This window comes from Dromaius novaehollandiae, chromosome 19, assembly GCF_036370855.1.
Source record: "Dromaius novaehollandiae isolate bDroNov1 chromosome 19, bDroNov1.hap1, whole genome shotgun sequence".
Lineage (NCBI taxonomy): Eukaryota > Metazoa > Chordata > Aves > Casuariiformes > Dromaiidae > Dromaius > Dromaius novaehollandiae.
Window position 1 is genome coordinate 4,557,684 of NC_088116.1, and position 16,633 is coordinate 4,574,316.

The 16,633-nt window shown below is 43.6% G+C and overlaps 1 protein-coding gene across 2 annotated transcripts in view; it reads right to left on the reverse strand.

Annotated features, from left to right (window-relative positions):
- Positions 1 to 16,633, reverse strand: part of VPS53 (VPS53 subunit of GARP complex) — a 69,333-nt gene that overhangs the window by 18,514 nt on the left and 34,186 nt on the right. For both annotated transcript variants that reach the window (XR_010392263.1, XM_064523174.1), the window contains exons 13-17: positions 14,144 to 14,238; positions 8,978 to 9,220; positions 7,356 to 7,503; positions 6,368 to 6,450; positions 2,693 to 2,771 (exon numbers count right to left, since the gene is read on the reverse strand). Coding sequence is in view for 1 of the 2 variants with exons in the window: in XM_064523174.1 (XP_064379244.1) it covers positions 2,693 to 2,771; positions 6,368 to 6,450; positions 7,356 to 7,503; positions 8,978 to 9,220; positions 14,144 to 14,238 (648 nt within the window). In the remaining variant the exon portion in view is untranslated. The remainder of the gene's footprint in view (positions 1 to 2,692; positions 2,772 to 6,367; positions 6,451 to 7,355; positions 7,504 to 8,977; positions 9,221 to 14,143; positions 14,239 to 16,633) is intronic.

Sequence of the window (16,633 nt, forward strand, 5' to 3'; positions counted from 1 at the left end):
TCTTCACGTGATGGTGTTCATGAACTTGCCACCATGAGCCACCGAGTCCTGCAGGACAGCAGAGGACGGGGCCCCTTGCAGCTACTGCTGTTGCAGGCTCTGTCCTGGGGACAAACTACGCCTGTTTGTGCCAACTACGCCTGTCTGTGCCACCGACAGCTCCAGGAGAATCCAGAGCCCTCCCCCTCTGGGAGCCCACATTTATTTCAGGCACAGCTCTGATAGTGAAAAACGTAAGCGAAACGAGAAGGCAAACCACCACTATCACCGAGTAACAGCAGCAAACCTCTTCTCTTAGAGCTGGGGGGGACAGGCAGTGAAAGCAACACACTTGCATGCTCGTATGCGATTTTTCAAATGCAGAATATCAGAATACGACAACAGGAGCTGAGGGCAAATTGCTCTCCAATCCCATGTCACAGCTCCCAGTCCGAGAGCCAAGTGTGATCATTCTGCACTCACACAGCGATACGATTCCCAGTACATCCGTAGCACGTTAGCTCCAACCACACGGCTCAGGCCCAGCTCCGCAGCATGCACCGGGTCTGCCAAACCTGTCCGAGATGCTCCCCTCACACGCGGGATTCGTGAGAAATTGTGTGCAACTCTCAGAAGGCCCCTTCCAGCACCTTTTGAACAGCTGCCTCAGACTGTAAACAGGTCACAGCCCCCTTCTCCCACAAAGCTGCCTCCTCATGCTCATCCAGTTTCCCCAAAACGTTCCCAAACATTCCTGCTTTTCGTCTTGTCACGACAGCATCATCTTTACCAAATCGGGCAGTGAGCACCTGGTGGGCATGCCCTCACTTTAGGTACCCCGTCTCTAAAACTGAAGCACCAAGAAAAGGTATCCAAAAATACAAGTTCTGTCTCACAGTAGCCAGATACACTTACTGGCAGTTAACTGTTTACTGAGTAAAGATTATCACCTACAAATCTGGTAAAATGGAGCCTTCTCAATATTTACCAGTTCTTCCAGAACAGGCAAGGTAAAGAATCCGCAAAACTAAGCACCATTTCCAGCTGAAAACAACATCCATGGTGCTGTTTTCCATGTTAAATCTCTCAAAGTGGCCTGAAGCCAAAGTGGCTTTAGAGGTTTAAGTATTTCTTAATTTACCTCTATAGTTACCAAACATTTCTGCAGGAAAACAAAAGTCGGATTTCAAACAAAGGACTGGGAATGTTCAATCCTGGAGGACACCAGAGTGAAGTGAATGAAAAGCAGCTAAACAAAGGAAAAGCCCTAATGGAGTAGTGGCCTTGAGACAGACACGCATTCACGTTACAGGAAAACTGGAAGGCATTAGCCATACAGTCTTCACCCCTTGCATATAGACTGAAATTTTACACTTGCAAATTCTAACTGTGCATTTAAATAATTATATGCATTTCTTATTTATTACTCTGCCAGTTGAATAAGCCCTGAAGGAAAAGGAGGAGGAGGGCAAGGCAAAAGTAACTCTTGCACCAAACCCAGATCTAGCTAAAAATCATATAAAAGCAACTCTGTCTGATGTGAATAGTAGAATATGTGCAGAAATGACAAGTATTTATTTAGCTAATTTCATAGCACTTAACTTGTTTACATCTCATCAGTCCCATCACATGGGCTGCATTTTACTGGTCTTCCAAAGACAAAAATAAAAGGTCTACCAGCTGCTGCTTTCTGAGGCTGTGGTTTACTCGAGTATAAACAGTTAGAGCTAAGTGATTCAAGCATTACTATGCGAGGCAGGTTCAGGAGGAGATCTAAGCAACTGTCACAGCACACAAGCGACACCTGAAGTGCTGAGCCCTTCCTAATGGTGTTATTAGACTGGGGAAAAAAAGCGCTTTTCCATTTGGGACATGTACAAGCTCGATTACCAGCTGCATTCCACTTCAAGTACTAGCTGGGGGTGGTGGCTAGTTACAGCTGGAATATATCATAAAGCAGAAAGCTATTAAAATTCATGGCAGCTAGACAGTATGTTGATCCTACAAAAATGGAGATCTACGTTTAATATTTCTAATTAGAAAAATAGTTCAATCCACTTTTGCTGTCTTCACCTCTGTCTAAAGCAGTATGGGTTTTCACAATACTTTGGCAAGAAAACACAGCTCTGTGTTTCAAATGTATAAAAGCTAGCAGCATAACTGCAACAAAATCCTTAAGCACTAATCACATGGGCCTCTCTAGGAGAAGCTCCATATGTCCTTGAGAGGATCACAGGAGCAACAGGGCTCAATCCCAGTTCTGTATTATCCTTTGAGTACCTTCATTTAAGGGCCACAAGCAACCAGGCGAGTAAAACTCCTCACCAAAAAATATGAAGAGGATAGCAAACGAGGAGATGTATTCGAAATTTCATGCTAATGCAAATCTTCACAATCTTGAAGATTCCCATTGTAAGAGTGGAAAGTGAAAACCTGAGAGGGATACTCACAGAAAACATTACATTGTCTGTGTGTTTCGGTGTGCTGCAAATGAATGAAAGTTCTAACCTGAATTATAGGCGTTTTGGATTGAATGATGTATTTATAACTACAGCAACTGCTGCTCTGACTGGCAAGAAGCAGCAATCAATACTTGGCAAAGTCTCAGGACAGCGTAAAGGATATGTAAAGAGTGAAATCATGTAATTAGAGCAAACAAGAACTACGTGATGCATGTTATAGCTAACTATTCCCAAAACAAATCTGATCCTACCTTGCTCATAGCAGTCAGGGCAGGGTCACAGGCTGCATCCAGGTCCTGCACTAACAGCTGTATGCTGTTGGAGATCACACTGCAAAAAATCAAGCACAAGTTTCACAATACTCAGCAACACAGTGCAGGAGCTGGTTTATTTGACTGTGGAAGGAGGAAAATCATCTACTAGATTACATTAGCATTGTGCCACACATAGATTGGGTGAATACACACATAGATTAAAACTGGTACTGAGAAGAACCCAGAAAATTCTGCACACTGTTCTTCAGGGAGCAACACAACATGGTTTAACGTAGAGATGGCATTTCTATAGTTGACCTTTCTCTGCTTTGACACACAGAAGGGGCTGGGGAGCAAACATGCCAGACTGGGTAACCCCCCCCTGCATCAGGGAGAGAAGAACCCCCTAGTACTGAGCCAGGCCGAGCTTTTACTTCAAATTTATTTCAATCTGCACAAAAATAAAATTGAATTGTCTCTCCACTCATTCACAGTCAATGTTCTGCTACTCATAGAAACTTGCAAAGAGGATTTAAAAAGTACATCTGCACTGAGTTCTGAATGTCTGTCTCCCATTTGAGATGATCAAGGCAGATGTCTTATTTATACTATGTCTAGGATTGCAGCCATCCATTGTTTTCGTTTCTTGGAGACATATACCAGACTGAAGGGCACATTAGTCAAAGAGCTTTTTCCTTTTTTTTTTTAAACAGCATAATATACCTTGGAGACGTATTTGATCCTACTATATAAGATTTAGAATAGAATGATGAGCCTACAGGTGCAACTGATCCTAAAACAAGCAGAGAAACACTGTCTTTGGCAGCTCAGATGGCCCTTGTGGGTACATGATCCAGTACTAGCATTAGAGACAACTTCTGCTAGGAAGCAATAATCAAATCAGTGTTGCACAATGCAGGTACAGTTTTTAAAGTCAGCATAAACTTTAAATCCGACACAGATGCCTGTTTACAACTTTGTGATCATGCATACAAGAACTGTATTTTAATTTTGGTCCTTCTGATAATGCTAGCACAGATGAGAGTTGTAGCACCTATACAAAATCTGACCTTCGAACCATCTTTCCTCCCCCTCCTCTTCTTCATGAAGTCCTGATTACTACTCTGGAGTTCACTGTTAAAAATATTTCCTTTAAATATTTTTAAACATCCACCTCCTCAATGAGGTATGGTATCCACCCACAACTTTGCTGCTGGGAAGCCTGGATGTTCTTCATCACTACAACTCGCAGAGGTTGTCTATTCCTTTTCTTAGCGCTTTAGCACATAAAGACTGGAACAGGATGCTAAATAAAAAACTAGTTCTTTAGAGCAATTACTTTGTTGTTACAAAGGCAAACTTGTCCAAAACGTTGGACAAATGTTGGACAAGTTGGAAAAATTAATATTGGAGAAGAAGTGATCACTGGCTTCAAGTTACATGATCTGAAACTTGTGCTGAGACAAAAACTCCTGCGACCATTTGTGCCAGTGCCTCTGCATCTGCTGGGCATCAGAGGATTTACTTTCTTGGGGGATTCCCCAATTCGAGCAAGGCCAAGGGAGCCAGACTGAAATAACTGGTCTTCTGGGCACAGCTGACTGCTACCGGGTATCTGCTGGCAGTGAGCTGTAGGAAAGAGCTGTGGCTTAGCACCAAAATGAACACACAACCCATTTAATGGAACGCAAGTGACTTCATGACCAGTTTCCACATGTCAGAAGTCTGTCTAAGGCTGGGTCACCACGCAGGCGAGTAGGGAGAAAAACCTTTGTCTACACTTCAGAATAAACACACCTACTTTATGGGGGTAACAGTGCGGCAAGAGGTGTGTCGCAAATGTAAAGCATGACGATGTGCCAAGAAAACTTGGCTCCTGGTCATGCTAGAAGCCATTTGAAACTTTTGCCCCAGGCAGCATCTAATGACGTGGTAGCTGCAGCTAATGAATCCCCACACAGTTCCTGACGGACACACACAATTTTACAGGGAGAGAACTGGAGGCAATAAATGAGCAGAATGGGTTCTACCAGAGAACCCAGTAAGTTTTGTACTTCAGGCCTTCAAGGGATCTCTGAACTCATGGATTTCTGGATTCACAGGCTAATTTTCCTTCTCTTGAACTTCAAGAAGAGGCCACTACCTTTCCCACATTTCCTAAAGAAAATGGTTAGCTACCCTGGCAGTAAAAACCTCTCCAGTCAATTGCTCTATACGCACTGCTGTTAGTTTGGCAGCCTCCCCCTTTTTGTGAGGGAAGAAAAGCTTTCCCGGGTGCGTAAGCAGCAACATTTTATCACTTTCTTTATGACTGTGCCTAACGAGAAATCAAATCCCAGAAGAAACAACTTGTTTGATGTTCAATGAGCAAACGCCAAACAGAGGTTTATAGATATGACTTATACTGACAGAAGACTGGACAAAATGCTATTCTGGAACAGACTGAAAGTCAATTAAAAAGTCTTTGTTACAAGATACATCGGGCTTCAAGGTTTAACTTTAAAGCTATCCAAAATTGCAAATGTGAACTACACATTAAAACAATTTCCAAAACACGTCATATTAGCTACCTACAACAAAGCACCTTGTGAGGCAGCACTGAGGAACCTGAGCAGCAGCATAAGATGTCTGGCTTTTCACGGAGAGGACACAAGAAAAGGCAAAATTTGCCCTCGGCTTGTCCACGTCAGGAAAATCCTACCACATGGCAAGTTTTACTCCTACTCCCCAGTTACCTTGCTTTTTTTTGGCTTAGTGGACCCAGCAACCCAGCTTTCAATCAGGGATTCGCTCCTCTTAACAAGGTCTTAGAAACACCTAAAGGGAAGGGAGCCTGTGCAGACCGGAGTGGAGCCCGAGCCCATATGAAAAATCTGGATGGAGATTCAGTGGGATCCTGCCCAGTGGAGCAAGAGAGGAGGATTCACAGGAAGGAAGTCTTCTGAAAAAGCCTTACTGCTATCTGTGCTGAATTTTAGTTCCAGGGAGAAGGAGAGCTGGTGATTTGAATTACTTTCCCAGCTTCACTATGGGCTTTTTTTGCCCGACATGAGGCAAAACAACTAATTATTTTTTGCCTTCGTTTCCTTCTCTCAAAAAATATTTAATCTGTTTGTCAGCAGTGGAGAGGGGAAGATGTTAGAGGGGAATATTTTTAGCATGGTTACATGAAAAGTTATTTTAATGAATGATAATCTTCTCTCAATTATAATCCCCAAATATAAGACTGGGTCAATCTTTTATGTCATCTGAAATGGGGTTTGATCACACTGACAAGGCTGCTGATTAACAGTGGGAAGTTAAAGCAGGAAGGAATAGACTGAAATAGCTTCCTTTCTTGAAATGTAACAGCCACCTCACAGAGCTGCCAAGATGCAAATGATGTTTCAAATGGAAACTCACTGTTTCCTTTCCTCTTTCCAGTGCTCTTGTTCCTTTGGCTGGGACGATGGGGAGCAACTACATCTGAAGTCTGTACTACTGCTGCTCTTGGACTAGCCAAGGAATGACCATTCCTTCACCAGGGAAATGCCTGTGCTAGACTGCATATCCTGACACTTGCTGGCTGGGTCCTACAACTCCGGGATTTTGTGCTCGTACTACTCCAGCATTATCTGGCTGACAAACTAGGATGCTTGACGTATTGTGGGATGATGCATCTCTTGGACATACATGCTGAAAGTGTCCATCTCTCCTGTCAGGTTGATTCTTTCCATTAGACTTGCATCCACTTTTTCTTTGAGTTTCTCTTCCAACTGTTAGGAAACAAAACAAGCAATAGAAAGATCAGATTTCTTACCTGAAATGACCAGTCTTGAAAACTTGCATCCTGGAAAAATCAGTTTCTAAACTGTACCCAGACCACATCCAAAATTCAGTCAGTGAACAATGGAAACAGAAATCTCTCCTTGTGGGACATACTGGTCTCCCAGGATGGCCAGTGATGGTGACCTCAAAGTTAACCTCCAAGATTATATAGGTAACTCCAGTATAACATCAGTACTAACTTAACCCTGGCATCAGTCCCATTAACAAAGATGTTTTCCGATACGCTGTCTGTGCCCAAAGTGCAGAGAAGGAGGATCACCAGTTCTAGTGATGGAGAGACCTAGATCTGGCCAAACGTCACAGCTCCTCTACTGATCTACAGCATTCTGAAAGCACCTGAATATAAGAAGCACTGTGGCTGCAAAGCCTATCAGCATAAATTTCCTCTCCTCAGTCTGCCTTGCCCCAATACTTGATGTGAGCATTTTCCTGATCATACACTGAATTAGCCTTGTTCTTACAAAAAGCAGATCATAAACCACAAGCAGAGCTTTTCTTTTTTTTTCCTTTTCATTCCATTAAGAGAAATTATGTAACAAGTATAAACAGATGCCATGCAAAACTGAGGATGCAAAGCAGGATTATAATCATACGAGTTTTCCCAGGGAGAAACAGCAAAATCAATACTTTCCTTTCTTTGAAAAACAGATTTAATTATGTAGAGCTCCATAATTAGAAGGACACTATGCAGAGCAGACACTACCATGTACGTTTTAGTTTTCCTTCCCCTCTCCACAGCAGCCTATCCCTGAAGAGGGAGCAGCACTTCATCTCTTGAGAGACCAGTGAGAGCTGCCGGTGCCATCTCAGGGGGTTGCAGAGGAAAGCTCACCTGCTGGGTGGTTGCCAAGCAGTACTCTGCAGTGCTAAGGATGCTGCAAATGAGACAGAGTTCTTCAAAAGTAAACTTCGCCACTTCAGAGCCTTCCTTTTCTTTCAGCAGGCTAGTGATGGTGAGCCCACCACTGCTGCTAGTTGTTCTGGGAAAAAAAGACAAAATCTGTGAGGCTCTCAGGTGTACACAGACACACACATTGCAAAATCAGTACAGGATTTCAATGCCAAAAAAGGCCCTTAAGACCACAAAGTCCAACGCCCTGTGTAACACAGGCCAGAGAATGTCTTGCAGTCATTTCTGCATCAAACCCATAACTATTTTGGATAGAAAATATCTTTAGGAAAACAAACATAACTTGATAACAAGTCTTCCAGGCAAAGGACAATTTGTCCTTTTGCATCACGTTAGATTAGAACTAAGCTTAATACAGCTAAATTCACCTTGACTGTCAGTTACTCAAAATCTAATGAAAGACTGCGGAAAGATCTCAATGACTATCATGCAGCTTGTTGTAGTTATCTTCTCAATACTAAAGAGATGTCAAAACACATTTGAAACTTTAGTAACCCATTTTAAAAGCTGATGATATCAACACAATAAAATACAGGAGAGGTGGCTTCTTTCCACTGTGTTCAAGTGATTAACTGCTGTATAGCAACAAAGAAAGAATCAGAACAGCTTAGAGTCAGGAAATTCCCTACCTCTCAACTCTTTATAATCCAAACCCATTAAAAAATAGGACAGTGATATTTATCTTGGACAGCAAAAATGGAGCACACAAAAAAATGTGTACCAAGAATGCAACTGAGGTCTGACGGAGAATGCACATTAAATTTATCTTTCCACTTCTCTGCATGTAACCCTCTCCCCTTCCATCTGCAAAAGATTTTACTAGTTTCAGAAATTCATTCTGCTGCTCCCAGGTTTACAAGTGAAACGAACTGAAGATGGCAAATAGCACAAAAAAAAAATCTGCAGTTAGGTTAGTGATTTCTCAAGGAACTCCCTCAGCCTGTACCCTTACCTATTTTAGTGTAAACCCTTAATGACTTCCTTTATTTTCTCTGGATTTACACCTACATATTTTATTTGTATGTATATAAAAATTTTCAGAGCAGAAATAGTTACAGGTAAGCACTTTAGCACCACACAAATATATGATCTTCATTAAAAATTATTATATACATGTATAATTTTGAGCTCATAACACCAGGCAGCTGAGAATCACAGCATGAATTTCTTACCCTAGTAGCAGGGTACGTGCAGTTCTGGAAGTCGGATCTCTCTGAAGAGACTTGGGTTGGCATTTTAAAAGGAATTTTAAGAAATTGGAATTCTTACTGTTAATCAAAACAGAATGTGAAGCTAATTTCCAGAGGCTCCTTGATAAAGAAGTGTTATGGCTGTCCATGTGGTCTCATGCTGTTTCTCAGTGCAACGAACTGAACTTTTGAGAAAATCCTGAAGAAAATGTAGACATATTGCTGCTATGTGGTTTCTCTGACAGTGAAACATATATACTTGCGAACATTTATTTGTTAATTAGCTTTATAAAGCATCTGCTCCTTGCTGGAATGCCTCAGACTGTGCCACAGCATTTGGGAAGCTAAACTCACTTGGGCAGGTTTCCAGACAGAATTTTCCAGGCATATTCCCGAAGGTACTTCTGGAATATGGTGGTCAGGGCTATCATGGGCTCGCCCGTGCTGAGCTGCGAGCACTGCACCATGCACTTCTTGTAGTAAACAAAGAGGTCGGCACAGCTGGGCAGGACAGCTCCTCCTTCGTCCACGTTGGGCTTGGGAGGACCTTGAGCCTTGAAGTCAGCCACAAACCTGTCAATCAGCTCGCCGAGATTTCTAATGCAAGGGAAGAAGGGAAAGATATTTTAGTACGCTGGAGAGGAAAGGGAGGGAAGAGAGAGAGAATAATGCTTAAAACCAGATGCCCTGTCTTGTGACACCAATAAACGCATTCCGATTTTAGCAGTTTGGTATTGCAGCCCGTTCTTATCTCCACCTCCTCAGCACAAACCGCGTACAATAACGAGGACTGGGCTGATGAGTAATGACCCTTTGTACTCAGAGTTTTAGTGGCGGCTTCAATCTGTTCTCCAGTCACATATAAAAGCTTGCGAAGTCTGCCAGGACTGGGTTCAGCACATCTGATGAAAGTGCATAAAGCTTATGCTCAAGTTTCATTCCTGGCACCAGCAAAAGTCACAGTTGGACTTCTCATATCAGCTGCCTTCGGAGCAGGCCTTGGGGAATATGCCTTTAAAAGGGATGGGCTCAAAACGGTGTGCCATTTGCCGTTTCTTGGTCCCATTTGGATACCACCTGGTTTTGCACAACTTCACACATCTTTTAAAGAAGCTTTATTTAGCATGAGCACAAAGTGCACTTCCGACTTGAACTCTTTTTAAAGCACAAAAAGCCCTACTATTGTCTCCAGCGATCCATTATAACCTGGTCTTTACTCAAATATTTTGGTCTTTAGGCAACAATAAACTTCACTCCACCATTTCATCAAGACAGAAAGGCTTTTTAGCTTGGCAGAAGGCCAGGACGATCAATACAGACCCAAACAAGCCCCCTGATCTCAGGGAGTTCCTTCAGCCCTGCTCCTCCAGAGACAGCACATCGTGTCGGGAACCAGCAACAGCCCTCCTGATACTGGAGCTTAGCTAAGCGTAGTCGTCTTTGCCAGACGAATTAAATTACACCACTAAACCCCCTCCCCGCACACACACAAATACATACATTCCTCCACAAGGAAGGCTAGCTTTTGAGGAACATATAGACATTTCAGATGACCGAACGGTGCTCTACTGACCTAGAGTAGCTGCCAAGTTCATGTATTTTATGCTCCCACTTCCACTGCAGTTTTGGCTTCCCTTCCCTCAGCTCCCTGCCCACAGCACAGCCTTCGCCCTTCTCCCTGCTGAGGGCTGCAGCATCTCAGCTGCTGGCTGTGCTGAGCTGCCCTGTTATCTGTGCAGAAAGCCAAATCCTCAGAAGGAGAACGGGAAAAGAAAGGACCTGAACTGTTGCTCCCATGAGGAGCTGAGCTACCAGTTTTAAACAAGATGCTTTCCTTTGCAGTTGATTTTTTATCATTATCTTTCGGGAACTGACTTACTTGACAAGAAAGCAATGCTGTCCAAGGAAACGAAAACCCTTCTTAAAAAGCCTGTCAAAGAGTTTCAACTTAATGCTCTTTTAATCCTAAGCCAGTTCACAGGGCGCACAGCACAGTACGAGAACTCGCCCAAAGAGACTGCGCCGGGTCTCCGGGGATGGGTACAACCTTAACAACAGCACTGATGGTGGTTAAGGTCCTTTAGCACATCCTCACCTACCACTGCCAATTAAAGGGCAAAATAACAAACAACAACAACTTTTCCCCAGTTTCTGTTCTCTTTCTGTTCATCTTGTGAAAGAGAAAAATCACTATCATTGCATTTCTCCGCAGAATCCACAGCGCTGCCCCAGTGGAAAAGGTGACATGGCCCTTCCCCAATAAACTTACAGATTATGGCACCAAAGGAGATGAAATCCTACTGTGGATGCTCTGCTGAGCCAACCTCATCTACAGCTCTGTCCTTGCAAAACCAGAGCTTTATAAATGCTAAGCAAGGCACGTTGGCTTAAGCTCGGCTACAGAAGTAGCCCTTTTTTCAGGTTCATTGCGTGCTGCTTTGAGTACTTTCTGTAGCTCTGATTGCACACATAGACACAGCTCCTCCGCTTTGCTAGGAGAACTGTGAAAGCATCAGGCTGCTCAACTGATGCGATAAATCTCTACGCTGGCACAGGCAACTGAACGCTGAACCAAGGCATTCAGCGTAGTTGACCACAGTGAAGCAAATTACACTTCCCACCGTAGCTGCGCATTAGCCAAACAGATGGCGACGGAAGGAGGGCTCGCACGGGGCACGGGCTGCAGCATTCCTTCAGGTTCCCAAGCAGAGCGGATGTGGCTTGCCCCTTCTCAAAAGCCCCACTAAATTAAACAGCTGCATTTTCACCTCTGCATCTGTGCTTTGCTCCATCTGTGCAACAAAATGGGGCTTTCTTAGCATCCACCAGCCCCATTTTTTTTGATTCTGTCTCAAGACGCAGTGAAGAATGTCAATGGCTTTTGTTTCTTTATGCTTATTCCACATGTTCTCCTCTTCTCTGAGGCAAAGCGAAATATATCTACATTTCCCCGGTCCGCCAAGGTCTTGTCAACTAGGATGCACAAGCAGATGCAGCTGTCCCAAAAAGCTGGGAGAGCAGCGCTATGGCTTCCCGCTTGTTCTGACCCTAACCTGGCCAAACTGCCCTGCACGGGCCAGGATCACTGCTCTTGTTTCAGCATGGGCTGGAGACAAAGAAAACATTAGGCCATTGTGTACTAACGGTACTAATATATTTTACTGCACACCTCAGCTGATGTCAGTGAAACTTTCACACTGGTTTCAATTGGCACAAACGCCGGGCTTCAGCAAAACAAAGCTAAGAACCTGGAACAATGGGAGCTCCAAAAATCTGGCAGAAAAAGCTACTGGGAGACAAAACAAGAAGGCAGGAGAGCTACAGAAAATAACAATTTCTCCATATAGGTTTTGCAAAAAGGCTTAAAGCAAATTCTCTGGAAGGGCAGCTGTGCTATTTCCTCACAGCAGCATATCTGCTGAGAGCAAGAACTCTCCATATCTAAGCAAGGGAAGATACGAAATGAAATCATACCAGGACACAATTTTATTATGGTTCTCAAATCCTTTTATTTCTGCTTTTTCTTTCACTCAAGCTATTCAGTGCTTTCTCTGCATCTTTGGCAATCATGAGAGAGGACCTAGACAACTCCACACTGTGCTCAGTCAGCCAGTCAGTCCTGTGACATTAATAGTTGGTATCAGGTGGCATCGGGAGATGGGAATGGTGTTGAGATGCCCAGACCGCTTGTAGGATTGTATCCACTGAGTGGGTCTGTTGGAAACCCCTCTGCTCCAGGGGCCGCAAGGAGAACATGCCAGTTTTCCCAAACAACCAATGCACGTTTCAGCGCACTTAAACACGGCTCTGCACACTGGCAACACCTACCTCTAACAGGGCTGCTGCTCTGCTCTGCAGCACTGCTCACCGTGCAAGCGCCCGCTCCTCGTGCTCTGCCAGACCCCGAGCAAGAGCCAAACATGCCTATCCCCAAAAGGGACAGAAACACAATCTGCTTAGAAATCTGGTATTTACGCTGCAGCTTGGGGTGGAGAGCAGCATCTTTTCTTTCAGGTGTCTCCTGTTAAACTGCTGCAGATTTTGGCACTGTGTTCCTTTAAATGAGTATGGAAACAATTTTCCAGGAGAAAAGGACCAAGCTGCTTTCTGCCACAGGCTAAAGCAGTGACGAACAAAGCTATCGCACTACTTTCTCTAGGCAAAGCCCAAATAAACAGTTAACTATCTGAGCAGCTCCTCATTTTCAGACATCAGTCACGGATTCCTCAAAATTTCAAAGGGGGAGAAAGAGTGAAAAATGACAAAGAAAAGCAAATTTTGGCAGAGGAGGGCAGCATGGGGAATACTGTGGCAGTTTTCCTTTGAACTCCTTTGCAGTCTGTGGCTATAAAGCTAATATAAAACATCTTAGGCTCGTAAAGGAAAAGGAAAAAAAAACCCCACTGAAAGGGCTAGGAGCACAGTGGGGTAGAATTACCAAAATGGGGATTAAAATGGCCCTCAGTGAGAAGGAGAGGAAACACTCAAACGGGGTAGTGCTCAATTTGCTGAGAAAGAGGAAAAAATCCATCTCCCTTTGTTATGCTGCAGGGCAGAACCTAACCCCAGCGTGACAAACCCCTGTGCAAGGCTTTATTTAATTTTTTTTTTTAAGTATAGAATGTTTACAGGACACCAGGAGCCCTTCTTCAGGATGGCTAACTTAGGGTTAGGGCAAAACCGTGACACTGTGAGCCTCAGCTGATGCACGCTGCCATACAGAAAGTCCACAGAAGATAGGAGGGCACGGACAGATGAGCTACATGAGGCAGGCACCTCCTCCTCGTTTCCAGCCAGTAACCTGTACTAAGAGACTGTATTAAATATTTTTCAACCATCTTCTTCCTCAACTGACACTGCAGTCATTACAAAGATGTTATTTAAACCCTGGTGGGAATCAAGGTGCACAAGAAAACGTGATGAGAACTCTAAAATCATTTCAGAGCTCCAAGCTGAAATCTCTGTTCATTGAAGTATTTTACTGTGAGTCAAAGAGGAAGAGGAAGGAGGATTCTAGGGATGCAAAATCCCCGACAGTGTCCCAATCTCTGAACGACCAGAACGTTACCTTACAGCTAACTCATCTACAGCAGCTTTCATCTGAGGATCTCAAAGAACTTACTTCTATAAAGCAAATCTTGAAACTCCTCTGCCAAAAAGGCACATGTATATTTTACAGAAAAAGCAAACCTACCATTTGTGGAAGATGTGAGATGAAAGAAAGGCATATGCCTGCAGTGGGGACTGCAGAAGCAATTTCAGAAACACTAAGCCTCTTCCACAGAAAGGCAGTGGGCATCATTCCTGCAGGCCTTTGCAATTACAGATAAAACCAACATCCACAGCCCTCTGAACACTCATATTTTTGCCTGAGCGAAGGCTCCACTCATTCCAAAGTTCCTGAACCATAAGCACTTCAAGAAATTCATGTTCTGCAACTTGAATACATAATCTAGGGCAATGTCACTGTAATACACATTCAAAAGCAAACAAATCCGAAAGAGCATTCTGGTTACTCACTTGTCCTGGGACTCAATATATACATAAAGGTGAGGCTCAAAACACTTGGAAACAATGCCATGGAAAGGGTTGTCTGGGACCTTTGGCTTCTTTGGCTGTAAGGAAACATTTAGAGTGTTGATTTCAAACCCGCCCTGTAAGATCTAGAAGAAACACTAATGCAAACAGCACAGGAGGATCTAAGTCTTTGGGAATACTACAACCCAGAAATTTGCTGTCAGATAATCAAAGGCATATGATCAACAGAATATACAAAGTCCGTGTGTCCCAGTCTTCCTTTGCTTTTGCAGAGCTGTTAGTACTCCAAGGAATTTTCTTTTCACTTGTAAAATATTCTTACAGAGAAGACTGTTCCATGCTTTTATAACACATTTCAACAGAAGAGGCTCAATGCAATTTGCAAATAAGGAAACCTCACTGCATCCTTCCAAAAGTAACAGGACTCCACCAGCAACCTCCAAAATGAAACACAGCAGTTGTTTGGAAGCAACACTGAAAAATCCCTACATTCAGAACATTAAGGATAATAACTTAAAGTTACAGACTTCATCTGGATGAATTTTATTTAGATAAACAGAACGTAATTACCGGAGCTGGAATTATACAGGCAACATTACAGGATTGCCTTCACTGTGAAACATGTTTCTGGGGATGCAGAGTTCTACTTTAAAATCAAATTTTGAGCAGTAAGCACATATGCCATTTGGGAGTCATCCGGTTTGCTCTCAGTTTATACAGTATTTTTAAAAGCCTGAGGTTTCATTTACTATTGCAAAACAACTTTTTTGTACATTCCTACAGTTGGGATACATTTGCAAAGTCCAACTTATTATTACCATACTCTACAAAGTGGCCAAGCACATCTCACTGAAGCCACTGGGACTACAGTATGCTTAAAGCTGTCATGTTTAAGTACCACAGCTGGACCAAACCTTTAAGCTCCCCTTTGTTCTACAACTAGATTTTTCTTTATTGATAGACAATTTTCCTTGTTGCCTGCTGGCAAGCTGACAACCTCTCACTGCCCGCAAAGAAGGCATCAGTGACTCTGGAATGGAATTCCTGCCTCTCTCCACAAAAAGCCAGGTTCAGCTCCCAGCCAGTGAGGATATAAATTTTTCCAGTTCTTTTTTTTTTTTTTTTTAAACCCAAAGAAAAGCAAATCAAGAGAACCTAAAGGAGGTACTCTCCTAAATGACAGAGAAGGTGGCACTGGGTCATTGGCAAAAATAGCACAGAATAGCAAAGCAAGCATTTCTCAGAAATAATTAAGAGTCAAAGACACAAAAATGAATACTAACATGCGGCTGCAATCCTAACGCGAACAAATAGTTTTATGGAGACCAGACCACCTCTATGTGACTGACTTTGTTAACCTTTTCACTAACAGCATGACTGGGGAACATAAGTTTTTACTGTTTTGGGAGAGAGCCACCACCCAGCATCCTCCGTCCCAGCCCCTTCACCAGTGCCTGCTCGTTTCTGCCGGATGCACACGCCCGTCAGAGCTGGGAGGAAAACAATAGGTGCTAATTACAGAAACCTTCCAGTCGCAAAGGTCTCCAGAACAGCGGTGCCAACCCAAGGTTGCAGATTCATTATGTTTACGATTCACCAGGCTGGCAGAGCCGAATCCTAACACAGCACTGGATTTCTGTGAGTGCGCATGGGTCTTTGCATCATGCCGCTCTCAGCATGTCTGGTAGAGAGAATACTAAATCTTTTAACAGTAGCAGTAAAGCTGTATTTCTGAGTGTGCAATCTTGTCCAAAAGCTGCAGATGTTTAAGCTATTTCCTCCTCGAGTTTGATGGAAATAATAAAAGGTTACTGTTGTCACAGTAAGGAGGTCTGCAGCTGGCCCAGTTTCCTTTCATTACTATCCAAAGTAAACAGATTAAACCTAACGGTTAGGATCACTAAAAGGTTCTTTTTAACATGAATTCTCCCCCCCTCACTCTTGTGCTCCCTCTTACACTTGCAAGTGTCCTGAATTCTCAGAGAATCCAAGACTAGAGCCTTGGAAGTGCCCTACCAACCAGAACTGTTCACCTGCAACCCTTCCTTTTCCTTCTCGTCTTCAGCCAGTGAATGCAAAAGAAGATCAGGCCTCCAGCACTAACGCTCCAGCACCGGCCACCAACTGAGGACACTTTGAAAGGGAAGTAGTGGGGCCTAAAGGTTGAGGCTTCCAAGCATGCATCTGCAAGACGGGGTCTGTGGGGCAGCCACTCTTGCAGCAGTCCTAGCACTGAGATGTGGGTATTGACACAGGGAAAGCCCAGAGACAGAGGGAAACCTCTCCACAGACTGCATTTCATGGAACAGCCCAGAAGACTGGGTGCAGCTTTCATACCAGGAGGAAAACCAGCCTGCTTACCTACAGGGAGCAAAGGAGCTCCTGTCACAGGAGCACTGAACTGTTTCTGGCCAGGGCACTGAATTCTACTATTCATTAAAACCAGCCCACAGTTTCATGTCTTATCTCTTC